This window comes from Mytilus californianus, unplaced genomic scaffold, assembly GCF_021869535.1.
Source record: "Mytilus californianus isolate M0D057914Y unplaced genomic scaffold, xbMytCali1.0.p SCAF_6, whole genome shotgun sequence".
NCBI lineage: Eukaryota > Metazoa > Mollusca > Bivalvia > Mytilida > Mytilidae > Mytilus > Mytilus californianus.
The window spans coordinates 72,172,789-72,187,429 of NW_026262712.1; the positions used below are offsets into that span (position 1 = coordinate 72,172,789).

General features: G+C 32.2%; 1 protein-coding gene across 1 annotated transcript in view; it reads left to right on the forward strand.

Annotated features, from left to right (window-relative positions):
- Positions 1 to 6,076, forward strand: part of LOC127706216 (uncharacterized) — a 75,816-nt gene extending 69,740 nt beyond the window's left edge. Inside the window, exons 59-62 of the mRNA XM_052210698.1 lie at positions 1,226 to 1,544; positions 2,237 to 2,367; positions 3,887 to 3,936; positions 4,957 to 6,076. Of these exons, the coding sequence (XP_052066658.1) occupies positions 1,226 to 1,544; positions 2,237 to 2,367; positions 3,887 to 3,936; positions 4,957 to 5,658 (1,202 nt within the window). The 3' untranslated portion in view covers positions 5,659 to 6,076. The remainder of the gene's footprint in view (positions 1 to 1,225; positions 1,545 to 2,236; positions 2,368 to 3,886; positions 3,937 to 4,956) is intronic.
- Positions 6,077 to 14,641: the final 8,565 nt, after the last annotated feature.

Sequence of the window (14,641 nt, forward strand, 5' to 3'; positions counted from 1 at the left end):
AAAAACCAAGGAGTCCGAACATTTGACAAAAATTCCTAAACCTCACCTAAGTACATTCTTAAGGTAGATGGGGTGTCTAAATTATAATCCATAGAATTTTTTAATAATTTGCCAAAATGTAGTTTATGTCATGCTTTTAAAAAAAAAATAATAAAAAGACTGCTACAGGTTGTGCAAAATTGACAGATTTTGTATAGATTATGCATGGAAAACCCAATTTTCTGCCATAAATGAAAACTACAACATAGAACTTTGAGATAAAATATGAGAAGATAGCTCTTATATTATGCTTTCAGTTAAGAAAAAGAAAAAAAAGGGGTCACGGGACCCGTTTTCTTGCTACATAATAAAATAGGTAAATTCCTAACACATTCTATTGTAAAAGTAACCTTATCTGAATTATCTGCCCTTACATTTGAGTTGCCTCCCCTTATGTGGCAAAGTTGGAAAAAATTGAATCAAACAAAAGTATTCTGTTTTTTGTAAAAGACAACTATAAATATGATAAAACATGTCATTTTCTATATTGAAATGAAAATTCTTATACATGAGTTACCTATAGCTACTACTCTCAAAATTTGCACATTTTCTTAAAGATCTAGACTGATTGTTTTCTGGTATTTCAAAATCCAAGGTGGAGGAAGACACCCTATCTACCTTAAGTAATTCTATGCATACATTTAATTTCATATAATGCCAAAATCTAAGCAAATTCATATTTAATATGAAAAGGCAACACATTATGGAATTTTTTTGTTTGTTACCTGAATATATGTAACAAGTAGAATGTACTGTAAATCACCAAGAAAAGAATGATTACTGAATTAGGTTGTTATCATTTTGTAGACAATGATTGCGTAAAAAGATTTTTCTTACCAGATGTATGAAATTAAATTTCTGTCAGTATATCTTATTTCATTCAAAACAAATAATGCTAGTACTTTAATAAAATTCTTTACAAAAATGTCCAGTCAGCATTTAAAACTGGGGATTCTAGGTATGTGTTGATATGTCAAAAAAAAAAGATGAATTTAACTATATAGACAAAAGTTGAATGTTTAGACTAATGGAAAGATTATTATCCAGTTTACAAAGAGACATGAGAACTTGTAGTATGAAAGATTTTTAATTTTTACCTTTTCTCCATTATATCCTTGTGAACATTCAAAGAAATTGAGAATAAGTAATAAAGATGTATTAATGGATACATTTTTTTCTGTTTTAGGTAAGAATGACAGTTCACAATCTCATTATCCCTGCCAATATACAACGAGAGCGGATGACTTTGACAAGTATTACAGATGTATATGTAAACCAGGGTACTCAGGATTACATTGTGAGACTGACATAGATGAGTGTATGTCCTCTCCCTGTATGGAGCCCCATGTATGTTACAACCAGGTTAATGGATACAAATGTGCATGTCCACAGGATAATCCCAAATGTGACTTTAAACCCTGGATAGTGGCTGTTGGTGTGGTGGGAGGATTGCTGTTCTTGTTTATAATACTGGCAGCTCTCTACAGACGTAAAGTCAAAAAGAGGTATGTGATCTTGGTATCAGCGACAGGTTTATGATCTCTGGAAACCATGAATACATAGTGTTTTTTTGAAAGAAAGGTTTCCTTGAATTCAACATTAATATGATTGTATTCTTATACATCTGTATATTTTAATGATTTTGAAAAAGCTAAAGGAGATTTTTGTTTGAAATGGAGGGAAATAAAAAAAAATTATGAGAAAAGTTTGTTCTTAGGGATACCTTTACATATAGAAATAAGAAGATGTGGTATGATTTCCAATGAGACGACTCTCCAGCAGAGTTCAAATGACATGGTAGTAAGCAATTATAGGCCACTGTATGGCCTTCAACAATGAGAAAAACCCAAACTAGGTGGCTATAAAATGCCCTGACATGAAAAATATGATACAATTCAAACCAGAAAAACTAACGGCTTAATTTTTCACAGAACAATTTACAAAAAGCAAATCTGACAGACATGAACCAAAGACAAGCACTGAACTACAGGCTCCTGACTTGGGACAGGCACTTAAAGAATGTGGTGGGGTTAAACATGTTTGTGAGCACTCAACCCTTCCTCAACCTTGGACATTTGGTGAATTGTATTTTATTATAAAATAATTTTAATGTAACACAAATGTTTGAGTGAAAAGATATAAAAGCTTTTGTATATTTAATACAGTAAATAAATGTTATGTATTTTATGTGTTTCAGTGGGCATTTTAGATGGATAGAGAAGCACATCTTAAAGAGAAAAATCAACGATTCCCTGACATCACTCAGATCTGATTCTTCCGAGGCCAGTATGGGAGATATCAATTTCGGAAGCCTAGTTTTTACTGATGGTAATTATTTCCAAAGATTACATTAATATTTGTTGTTTATTGCAAGCAGTAGTAACATTGGACAATTTTAGAGAAATGGTCAAATACATGTGTTTGATATGATCATTTTCTTAAGTTGAAAATGTCTATCAAATGCCTGCCCGTCATTCACATTGGCTTTGGTTTTGACAATATATGTTGAATAATCTTCCTTATAAGAAACCAGTTTGGTTCAATTTTGTCAAAAAAAGGCAAAAAACTTCCTTGACTTGACATCATTTAGAACCATATCCAGGAAATCTTCAATTTAACCTATGTTGGAGATCTAAATGATTGCATATGTGCTCAGCAAGTGCAGTTTTTCTTATTGAAATAAAGTCAGCCCAAAAGTGAATGTCTAAAAAGAAGGTTTTTTTTTTACAAATTCAATCCTGAAAAAAAACATTCTTACATCTGTAACGTGTTAAACAATGATGTACATTATGTTTCTAATATTTCTGATATGAAATCAAACAGAATAATAGTAATTGAAACATTGCACATACTTCTGATAAGTATCTGTTTTTTTTTCATCTATTTCAAAATGAAAAGAACACTTTATAACTTTCGTTGGTCTGAAGTGCTTTTCTGGATTTACCTTCATCTGGAATGCTCAATGCCGAATATTTGAAATCCAAAAACCAAAACAGTTGAGGAATTGTTTGACCAAAAAGGACCTAAAAATTAAAGCCTATTTATTTACTCTTAAGTTCACATGCCAACTGACAATCTTTGAATGTCATGTTATTGGTCAATGAGATGGGGCTACTCCCAAAATGTTGACAAGATTTCATGCATAGTTTATTGTTTTCTGTGTGACTTTTGTAACTCTGATATACACTTTAGTATGTCATAACTAAAATAAGTAAGTTTGAGTCAATTTGTTGGACATGGAGATTGGCAGCTTTTGCCCCTTTTAAAAAGGACCTAGTAAAGAGCAAATTTAAAAAAAAGTCCAAACACAAAATTTAGTGCTCCGTTTTCATTTGAAAATTAATATTACTTCTTGAAACTTGCACGTTTACCTCTCACTAATCAGAGCTTCTAGAAATTAAGTATTAATTCGTTTGAGCATGCGATATGTTTTTTATTCATTGCTCTCAACATCTTATTTACATATAATGGCTATTTATGAATTTCTCCTTGTATTTACCTTAAGAACTACAAATTTGAGCTGAAATTTGGTATCGAGCATCATGTTATACCCTGTGGTGGTTTACATCTATCACTCATCAACTCCTGTTTACCTAACACTTATAGCAGGAGTATCCTTAATGAGAAATATATAGCTTACAGCACATCACAATGGTTTATTGCCCTTTTAGGTTTTGATACTTTTGTCAACACCAAAATGAGAATTTTTTGGGGGGGAAAAATGGACAATTGGTGAATCAGATAAGCTACTGTATATTGTTATTTTGTGTTTATGCTGTTATAGATTTATCTTAGCTGTATGAAGAAACGTTAAAAATCAATATAACTTGTTTGTGTCTATTTATAGGTAAAACTGGACCTTTTGACAATGATGCAAATGAATCATCTGTTGACAAGGTAAATAAATAGATAGGAATTCGTAAAGAAGGATATTAGGTTGAAATCAGTGAGACTGTTAAACAACAGTAAACAGAAAATCAAAACAAAATGTTAAGGTTATCTCCTTGGATATACAGTTTATACACAAGTAGACCAGGGAGACTGATAGGGAGGATGATGAAAATGTTAAATGATGATGATGGATGGCTGTTTAAAGTCCAGAATTAAATTAAATCCAGCCTACCAGGATACATTAGGCTGACTGATCCGATCAGTCTTTGCTCTTACTCCTTAATGCTGTCTGCTTAGTGGAGAAGCTGCACTTACCAATTTTAAAGTCTTTGGTTTGACCATGCCGGGTTTTCAACCTGCGACCTCCCTCAATCAATCGAACATGAGACCACCAAGGCAGTTCCTCGTATCATGAAAATACTGTAAATTCAGAAAATGGATGAAAATATATATTTTTTTATTTCTTCTTTAGAATTAAAGATCTTATTAAATCATTCAAATCTTTTTTGAATTAAAGGAACTAAATATATAAAAACAAAAATAAGAGATGTTACCATGGGGGTAACCAAAAAATTTAACTCAAAAGAAACAAAAACCAAGAAACAAAACCAAGTCCTAGAGAAAACTTCAAAAGAAAACATGCACAAAACACTGCATTGAAAGATTGAGCAACAGGGAGTTCACATGGAACTTTGGGTGAAATCATGTGATCTAGAACAGTAAGCAGTTCCTGCTCCACCAGTGGCACCCATGGAATTGCTTATTGTAAATAATTGGTGAGATGATACTTTTGGTGATGTTACAATTGAAGACTGGATCATAACTACAACAACTGAAAAAATCTGTCTTCAAACTTTGTTGTCCTCTGGGAATAAAGGTATTAATCATTGGAAATTTGTTAAATCTATGCACTATGCTATACCCAACATAGCCAACCATTTTCTAATGAGCTAATGTTATTTGTATATTAAAGATCATTTTTTTTTCATTTTACTGATACTGATACCACAAATTTCTTTCTTTCAGGGCTTAATTCTATTCCCAGAAAAAGATGGCAAACCAGAGCCTCAGAAAGGATGGAGACGACCATTTGTATCAGAGTTTCCTCTTTTTAACAATGCATCAGTCAGTCCAGAGCCAATACAACCAAATGCTAAACCAGTATTTGAGCCAAAATCTCTGAAACCAACTGAATCTGACACAGTTGAAGATTCAACAACTGCACCTGCTATCAAAAAAGATATAATAATGCCTGAGGGCCTTAAGGCTAAGGGACTTGCATCAGATTCACAAGCGAAAAACATGAAGCCTGCTCGACTAGAAAAAATTGTTCATCTTGAAAAATCCCAGAAGTCCAGCAAAGAAGGCAAAGAGAAGAGAAAGTTAAGTAAGGATGCCAAAGAGGATTATCCTGAAAACTGGGTAATTCCATCACTTGCAACAGCATTTGCCATGCCAGATCCATTGAAAGGCTCTAACCGTCCACCAAAGTTTAAACCAAAAAGACCAAAATCAAATGATTTAAAGACCTGGACACCTGAGTTCACATCACACAAGACTGCAGAATCCTCTGGTCAAGACATAGATCTGGAGATGACAACATCAGAGAGACCAGCATCAGGACAGAGACCAAAGTCACCATACCGAGTAAAGGAACAAAATGAATCATCAACTGATGACCAAGTTCCCTACAGTCTTTATCCTGATACTAAAACACCAATGCTGTGATTGAATTGACTTTAAACTGATTTACAACAAATTTATAGTAATTGATTATTTTGTGATTTTATTCTTCCGTCCATTTTAGACTGTGATACAGTTACTTCTTCTAGTTTTGTTAAGTATTTGCATATATTTACATATTGTTTTATTTTTTTTATTTTCTGTTAAAAAGTCTGTCCAAAGATTCTGCTTTTAAAAACAAAATTGAAAAAAATAGTTATAATTCTCTATGGCTAAAACTATATTGTTTTATTTGTTTACTTCGTTAAAAACAGCTTTCAGCTGACTGATCATGTCTTTCATTATTTGGTATTTTTTTTAATCAGTATTCAAATATTAAACAACTGATGCTTGATATGTTTATTATATTTAGAATTATATGATATAATGATAAAATAAAATAAAAGTAGCAATTCAAAGTTTTTATTATTGTTTATTAATAATAGAGTATTTAAACCACGGAATCATTCATTAAGATCTGAATTTATTGTCTTATCATTTATCAGATAAAACTTGTTTCTCTGATTCTTACCCGATTTATCCTTTTCCTGACCGGTTGATTATTTTTATTTATTCAACGTGTGGTTAGGTTGATCTCAGTTAATCATTGGTCAAAATTTGATTATGGCGTCAAATTTTCTTGCTTTTCTCTGAATTTCCTATTGTGACGTCATGAGAAAAGGCAACCATGTCTAATGATGTCACAAAGAAAAAACACATCTTTATGCGGATCATTTGAAAAGAAAGGAATAAGTTTGCCTGCATATTGTATAAATATCATTATAGAAAATGATTCCACAACCAAATATCTTGTAATACGATATATACCCATTCTCGACAGCTAAATTTGAAATATTTCAAACGCTTGGCAAGCCTCGTGTTTTAAATTTGAAAATTTAACTGTCTGGAGTGGATAAATATAGTATAACACTTGATGCAGGGGTAGAATCTATATGTATCAGTGTACTTTACATCTAGAAATTTACATCCTCCTTTAAAATACATGGTTTGTTACTTCCTGATTACATTAGTTCACCCCTGGAATTTGTGGGGTATATGTTGCTTAATTTTTAGTAATCTGTGTAATTTTGTGATTGTTGTTTGTCATTTCCTCATTAATAGCTTTGGCCGTTGTGATGTTTGTTTTTTATTGACTTATATGATTTTGGATTGCTCCTTTAATTTCAGAATTTCGACTGATGAAAGTTGTAACAGTGCCCCTTGACCTTACAACATGGACTTGCAGAACAAAACAAAATTAAATATTTAAATTTTACTCACAGCCAAAAACTGCTGCCAAATACAATTTTAATGGAAATGTTTTTGGTAAATTTTGCAGAAAAAGACCTCTGTTACAAAGTAAAAAAAAATTGGAAAAATCTGTAAACATAATTACAAAAGAGATTTGGTATTGGTTATAAATGTCCTTTCTTACTCTTTTTCAGGATAAATACCCATAGTTTTCCAAAACTGTAATTTTGAATTTTCTAACTTTTTAACATGTTTAAAAATATATGCCATGGATGTTTTTAAAACCTCAAAGTACACATATGCAGCTGTGAATTTTAACAGAATATTGATAGACATATTAATGCTGCCCATTGTATGAAACAGATTCTGGTGAAATTTTCCTCACCACTTAAAATAAAATAAAGTGGATGAACTCCAACACAAATAGGTGCAATGATGTGTGGCCAGCTGTAACTTGTTATGCAAAATGGCCTACAACAGTGTTTTCAAATATCAATTATTAAATTACATGGGAAGCTAACTTGAAGAAACTTTAGTGAAATAATAATATTGTTTCTAAGCAAATAAATACACAAGTATTAAACAAAGTAATACAAGTTGGCTTCTTTCACACAAGTCTTTTTGTGAGTATCAGTATTTACTCTTTCCTTCTGATCATCATCATCGTTGCCTTTAAGGAATAGTCCCTTTTCCATTCAAACCATAATAGTCCTGTATATTTTCCAGATTCATTTATTGTCCCATTATACCTCCCATTTAGGTCTGCTTGGTAACAGTTGTCATACCACCAACCACCATGTCTGTTGACAGCACACCCATTCCTGTTGTCCATGTCTTTTGTCTTTTGTATAAAATGATTTGGAGTTGTGGTAGTCCATACCATCACCTGAAAAATAGATAAAATTTAACTATAGGAGCAGCTTTTAGCCCATACAATTGCCTAATTAATATGTTATATTGAATATCAGAGCAGCTGTTAGACTATACCATCACCTGATAAGTAGAGCAATGTGATCTCCCCCTTTCTTTAACTATTGAATCAAACATAAAATTCTTAAGAAGGACATTCTGATGAATGAATACATTTTTACATGAAATGTTTTTAATAACATTTTCTAAATGAGATATTTGCTACTTTTTGTTTACAAATCGATCCATTGGGGTCGAATTTTTACAAATTACTCAAAGTCATACAAAATTGGTTATGATCTTGTCATCAAATTATTAAGTATGAATTTTTATGAACTTTAAACATTCTACAAAATTTGAAACCTATTGTAAAAAGGAAGTCCTTTCCTAAAATGATTTTGTTTTCCGAATTCCAACTAACACAAAAAAGATAATTATTTGGAAGGATAAAAAACGATTTGCATACTACCTTTAGCAAACAGAGTCATATTTATTGATTTCATAAGGAAGACGGAACAGAGACACACAAAACAGGTCTCCTCACTAAGTATTATAGATTGCACTATCAGAGCAGCTGTTAGCCCATACCATCCACTGATAAAAAGATAATATTGGACTATAATAGCAGCTGTTAGCTCCATACCATCACCTGATAAATAGATAATATTGACCCATCAGAGCATCTTGTAGCCATTCTATTCCCTGGTAAATAGTTAATATTGTACTATCAGTGCAGCTGTTAGCCCATACAATCCACTGATAATTAGATAATATTGCATTATCAGAAAATCTGTAAGCCAATACCATCCCTGATAAATAGATCATATTGCACTAATACAGCCTTGTCCCATATTATCGCCTGATATGAAGATAACATTGAACCATCAGAGCAGCTTTTCGCCAATATCAGCACATGATCAGTATATTAATAATTGCACTTTCAGAGCACCTGTTAGCTCATACCATCGCCTGACAAATATATAGTATTGAACCATCAGAGTAGATGCTTGACCATACAATTCCCTGATTAATAGGTAATATTGCCCTAACAGAGTAGCTGTTAATTAATACCATCGCCTGATGAATAGATAGTATTAAACCATCAGAGTAGATGTTGGACTGTACCATTCCTGATAAATAGGTAATATTGCACTACCAGAGCAGCTGTTCAGGGGATAATTAATACCACACTTTCAGAGCAGTTTTTAGTTATACAATTCCTTGGTGAAATCATACTAATGTTATCATGCTACGTATGAAATATTGCATAATACCAATCAATAATAAGTTTTAGATATAACTGAATTGACGCTAAAATGGAAGTTGAAACGAAAATATACGCCAAAAGAGACGATTTGTAATCACAAACTTCTGTTTTTAAGTGCCTCATTATATGGCGTGCACATTTCACAACTTAAACGGGTTGCTAGAATATATTCCAATGAAGCTGATTTAAATGAATGTTACATTTCATAAACACAAAAGTAAATTACACAGGAATAGATGCCACAGACTTTGAAAAATTCCAAAAATTTCAAAGCATCATATTTGTGTATATAGTGTTTCTCGTAATAATATTAGACAGTATTTCTCCCCTATCCTTTGGTGTACTTTCGTTCTTGGGACTATAACACAAAAAAATTATATATTTAAACTGGAGAAATTTCTTACATCTCTTAACATCATGGATTTCAGGTGTGATGTACTTACTTATTCAATAGAAAACTGAAATGGTTCTTTCTTACTGGCAATTTCAATTTTTAAAGACCTGAATAACTTTGTCAAACCTGCGTTTCCCGAGTATACTGACACACTGAGTGAGTAGTTTGTCTTTTTCACCATTCACTGAAAACTTTGAATAATTAGCTTCCATTAGATTTCTGTCCCAATCTACTAAGGCAATGCTGAGTTCATGTGTGCCATCTTGCGATAAACGGTAAATATTGTCGTTTCCTGAAATAATTTTAAAATAGGGAATTCAATACACCACCATGTTAAATAGTTATATGAAGGATACATGCCTTTAATTTGTAAGTAATGTAAATCTATATAATACTGTATGAAATATTGGATTGGCAGGTTAAGTTGTTATTTTTAACAGAGAGAGAGAGTGATAAGACAAATGTTTTGGTCACTTGGATTCGAAAAAGAGCTAATACAAATATAGATTCATCAAATAATATTGATATGTATTCAGATATTCACAAGGCAAGATTCAACCATATATCGGTAAATATATATACTTCGTCTCCGATTTAGCCCAACAGTGTTAGATCTGCAAATTTGCGTCAGCAAATTTTTGTTTTTGTTTTGGTATATATATATAATATTTTGTTAATTTTCAAAAGGCTTTCAGACGTCTTGAAGGTAAGGTAGTTATGCAAAGCTGCAAAAATAGAGATATCTTGCCTAAATATGATCAACCGTCATACCCAAATCCATTTTTTGTTACAAAATGTCTCATACTAATACGAGAAGGTCATTTTGCGGACTATTCGGCAATGTTACTTAATAGAAAATTAAAAAAAAACAGTGCGACACTACTATTAATCACATGTTTAACGCTGGAGTATGAGGTAATTCTTAAATGTGAATATAAAGCAAGCCTTGGTAACACAATTTAACTAGGACGTCATTTCAAGTCTGTAAAGATTATTAGCAAAAATAGGCTAATTTAGGAACATTTCGGCTAAAATATAAATAGTTCACAGGCGTCGCCAAAGTGGTTTTTTTTTTTGCCAGTGAATTGGTAAATACAATAAACAATTTAATGTGTAAAAATCTTTTTGGGCGACTGTTGTGCTCTGTATAATTTCTAATCAAATGCAAGACAAAAAAATCAAGATTTGTGAAACTAATTTTTCTCGTCATCGTATGGCTGTATAGCCAATATAAGGGTATATTGGAAATCAGAACAGCATTGTTTTTATTTAGCTTCTTAGAATCAACATTTAATTCTTGATATTAGAGTCAGTTTGAAATACATTTGATGTTATTGCCAAATTAGTCCTTAATCGTACCTTCTCCTTTCGATATGGAAGACTTGTCTTTTTGGGTAAAATAGTTGTACATATTTAATCCTGCCATGAGCTGTGGGTAAATGGCGTTTTAAAATAAAGTAGGTCAAGCCCACGTCATAATGACATAATTACACTACAATATATATTTCTTCATTAAAAGTAGTTTACGTTGACGTATTTTTTTAAACTCTCAATGAAATAAGTAATGTCCTAGCCAATGGTCTTTATCTACTCTTCCAAATCCATTTGAATATTCTGACCACGTTCTGAAAAAGTCCACAGATCCATCATACCTCTTCTGTATTACCTGTGTACAAAGAAGAATAAAAGTTAGATAAATAAACATGTGCTCAAAATTAAACATACAAAAAATAAAAACACAAGAAAAACCAAAATGAATTTAACCTAATTGAAAACGATTATAAGTTTTACTTGTCAGATCTCACCAACCTATCCACTTTTAAATTTATTGAAACCTTTGGTATTTCGATTACGTACGTCCTGAAATTGGTTACCGTTCTCTAACTTTAGTTTGCCTCAACCAAATGTTATGACAATTATACACAATGCTCATTACCACAACACACAAATCAGGTTTGAATTTGGGTGGCGTCACTTTTACCGTTCTAGAGTTATTCCCTTTATAAATGAAAATAATTGCTGAATTTTTCGTTTTCGTTCTCTAACTTCAGTGTGCCTTATCCAGATGTTATGAAACTTATACATAATGCCTATTTACATAAAACTCAGATCAAGTTCGAATGTGGGTGGCATCACTTTTACCGTTCATGAGTTATGCCCCTTTATAACGTCATATGCAAGCGGGGGCATCATCTTCTCCATTTATTTAAAACTTATTTTCAATTAATGGGAAAGAAAAATCAAAAACACAGCCTACAATATGTTAGGTCCGGTATAGATACTGAACTTTGCTACATCGTTGATATTGAACAAGTATGATAATTCATGACTTTTCATTATCTACTTTTATCTTTCTTTTTTTTTTTGCTTGTTTTAAGATAAATCATCATTGTACTGTGACTTGACTGATTGTGTTTCATTGTAACACAATAAAAAAAAATCTAACTCAATTGTAATTTACGGATTTCATGAAAGTGTATGGAGAAATGAAAAAAAAATGTTCGAAAGGAGCAAAACATATTTTCTGAAAATATGCTGCGATGTTGATAAATGTCTATTTGTTTTCTTTTTATACTTACTGTCCATTTCTTGTTTCCGCTCATAATGCAGTAAACAAATATTTTACGAGAGGTAATTTTGCCTTTAGGGTAAACCAAATATTCACCATCCTTATCACTAGAGATATCCTCACATTCAGAAGGTAATTCTACAACAAGGTTCATAGATAAATTGTATGTACAAAATGGCTGGGTATTAAACAAAAAAGTTTTAAACGTTATAACTTATGTTGTTGACTGCAATGTAAATGTATGTATGTGCGTGTGTGGCACGATATGAGAATTGTGTTGAAGATTGGAAAAGTTCTACAATACTGAACTTGTTCAAATAAGTAGCAACAGATGTTAACCGATATTTTAAATTCGTTATTCCGTAAGGACGCCACTTACTTGTCTTATGTATACTCTTTTTTTTATATAAATAACTATTAAAAAAAAAACCAATAAAACTACCAATAAAAATCCACTTCGGGCACAGTTTATACCATTCCAATATGTTATGCGGTTGCAACTGCATCTGCTATTTATACACTCCAAATTGTCTTGACATTCTACTGAATCTGTGCAAGCTTTGCCCATTTCTTTCTCTGGATGAAATACAAACAGTAAAGTTTTGATAGGTAAAAGTTGAAAGATATCAGAATTAACAAAACTGACAACACATGGAACAAGCAACAGTAATAACTACCACAGAAAAATGAAGAACAACTTGTTTTTATCAGACGTGGATCCATGATTTATGGTTCTGGGATCATGAAATAGGCAAGGGATCATCTGCGGTTTAAGGGTAGAGCTTAATTTATATTTTGCTAAGTTTCTCTCTGGGAAATTATTTTTTTTTAAACAAAAATTCATAGTTGTACACAGGATAAACTATTTGTTTCAATAATCAGGCAACCAGGATTGACGGGCGACAAGTAACATACCTATTTTAATGGTTAGGAACATCCAAAATGATAGATTCAACCCAATTTGAAAGCAAAACACCTATATCCTGGCGAGAATATTCTGTTTCTCTTCCTTTTCATCAGGGTGACTTTGCTGTTAGCCATACTTTTTACTCGTTTGGAGAGAAAAAAAGAACAAAACAACACCAAGGCAGCTATTCACTTTCTTACTTATTTTCTAATTTATTTTTCAAGTAGCTTTTCTCGCCAAATGGAGATGGGATCATGTGAACCATGAGACAAGATGCAATATTTCAAATGTCAAACACGTCTATGTTTTGGAAATTCACGTATTTATACAAGATGAAAATGTTCAGAAGGAATTGTTTGAATTATTGGCTTGGCTGAGATTTCTTGTTTACAAATACACATTGTATCAGTCATATACAAATGGTACATGTATTTGTTCACAGGTCTTAGTTAATCACTGTCCTATTTCATGGTTATAATACTTTAAAAAGGATATTAAGAATTACTTAAAGTATTGTACGGTAAAACAGGCCACAGCAATCACCCACACCCGACTACTTCGACAATACATATAAGTATAAAAAAAAAAAAAAACACAAGACATTGTCCAGATAGTGTGACTTGAAGTAGACTTAACATTTTTATAAGACCACTATAAGATTGTTTTGTGGCTTTGGATCGGATATAAGCAAAGGAATTTGAATAGAATCTTACTTCAACTGTAATCTTATTTTCAGCTTTATGACAAATAAAACAATACTTCAGATTAGTTAAAGTATGTTAATTTGCGAGTTAAACATAAAAAAATACATAAAGCGTCCTTGATTCACCTAATTGTTTGATCGACAGCATATTTGTTGAGTTAAGTGGATTGATATTTCAGCAGACAACTGTTATTTCAATGAGTATTAAAAGTGCACCACTACTGGCCGACTTGCTTTTGTGTCCATAAAACGAAGAATTCATACTAAACCTTCTTAAAGACAAAGTAGAAACAAAGCATCTTTTAAAGTTCCTTCATTCACTTTCAGATATATTGATAATGTTCTGTAATTCAGTAACCCATATTTCAATGAGTGCTTACATCTCATACACCCCAGTATACTTGAGATTAAGGATACTACTAAAAGTAGAAGGTCTGCTTCATATCTTGATCTTTGTCTCGACATTGACACAGATGAACGGCTTCAAACTAGAATCTATTACAAACGTGATGATTTCATCTTTTCATATGTCAACCTCTAATTTCTCAGCAGTAACATACTCTCTGCTCCAGCTCCAGCTTATGGCGTTTACATATCTCAATTTATACGTTACGCTCATGCATGTTCACATAAAGCGGCCTTTATTAACAACGGTGTGCTCCTTTAAAAAAACACTGTTCCAACAAAGTTATAAAGAACGACTGAATCCATATTACATAAATTTTACGGTCACACTCGCGATTTGGTTGATACAATGTGTTGGTGTCTCAACTCCCTAGCGACTTGTTTTCTCGATCTTAGACCTTCAAATATAAGTATAGTCGTCTGATCTGTAATTTTAACGATTGTGTCATGTTCTCGAATGTGACATTTTGACATGAGTGGTAATTCGCAAGGCGGGTGATGCATGCATAGTAGAATAAGCTATTACCCAGTCGACGCATCCGGTCTCGCTCCTTTTGATGTTCATGCGTTTCCCTTGGTTTTTG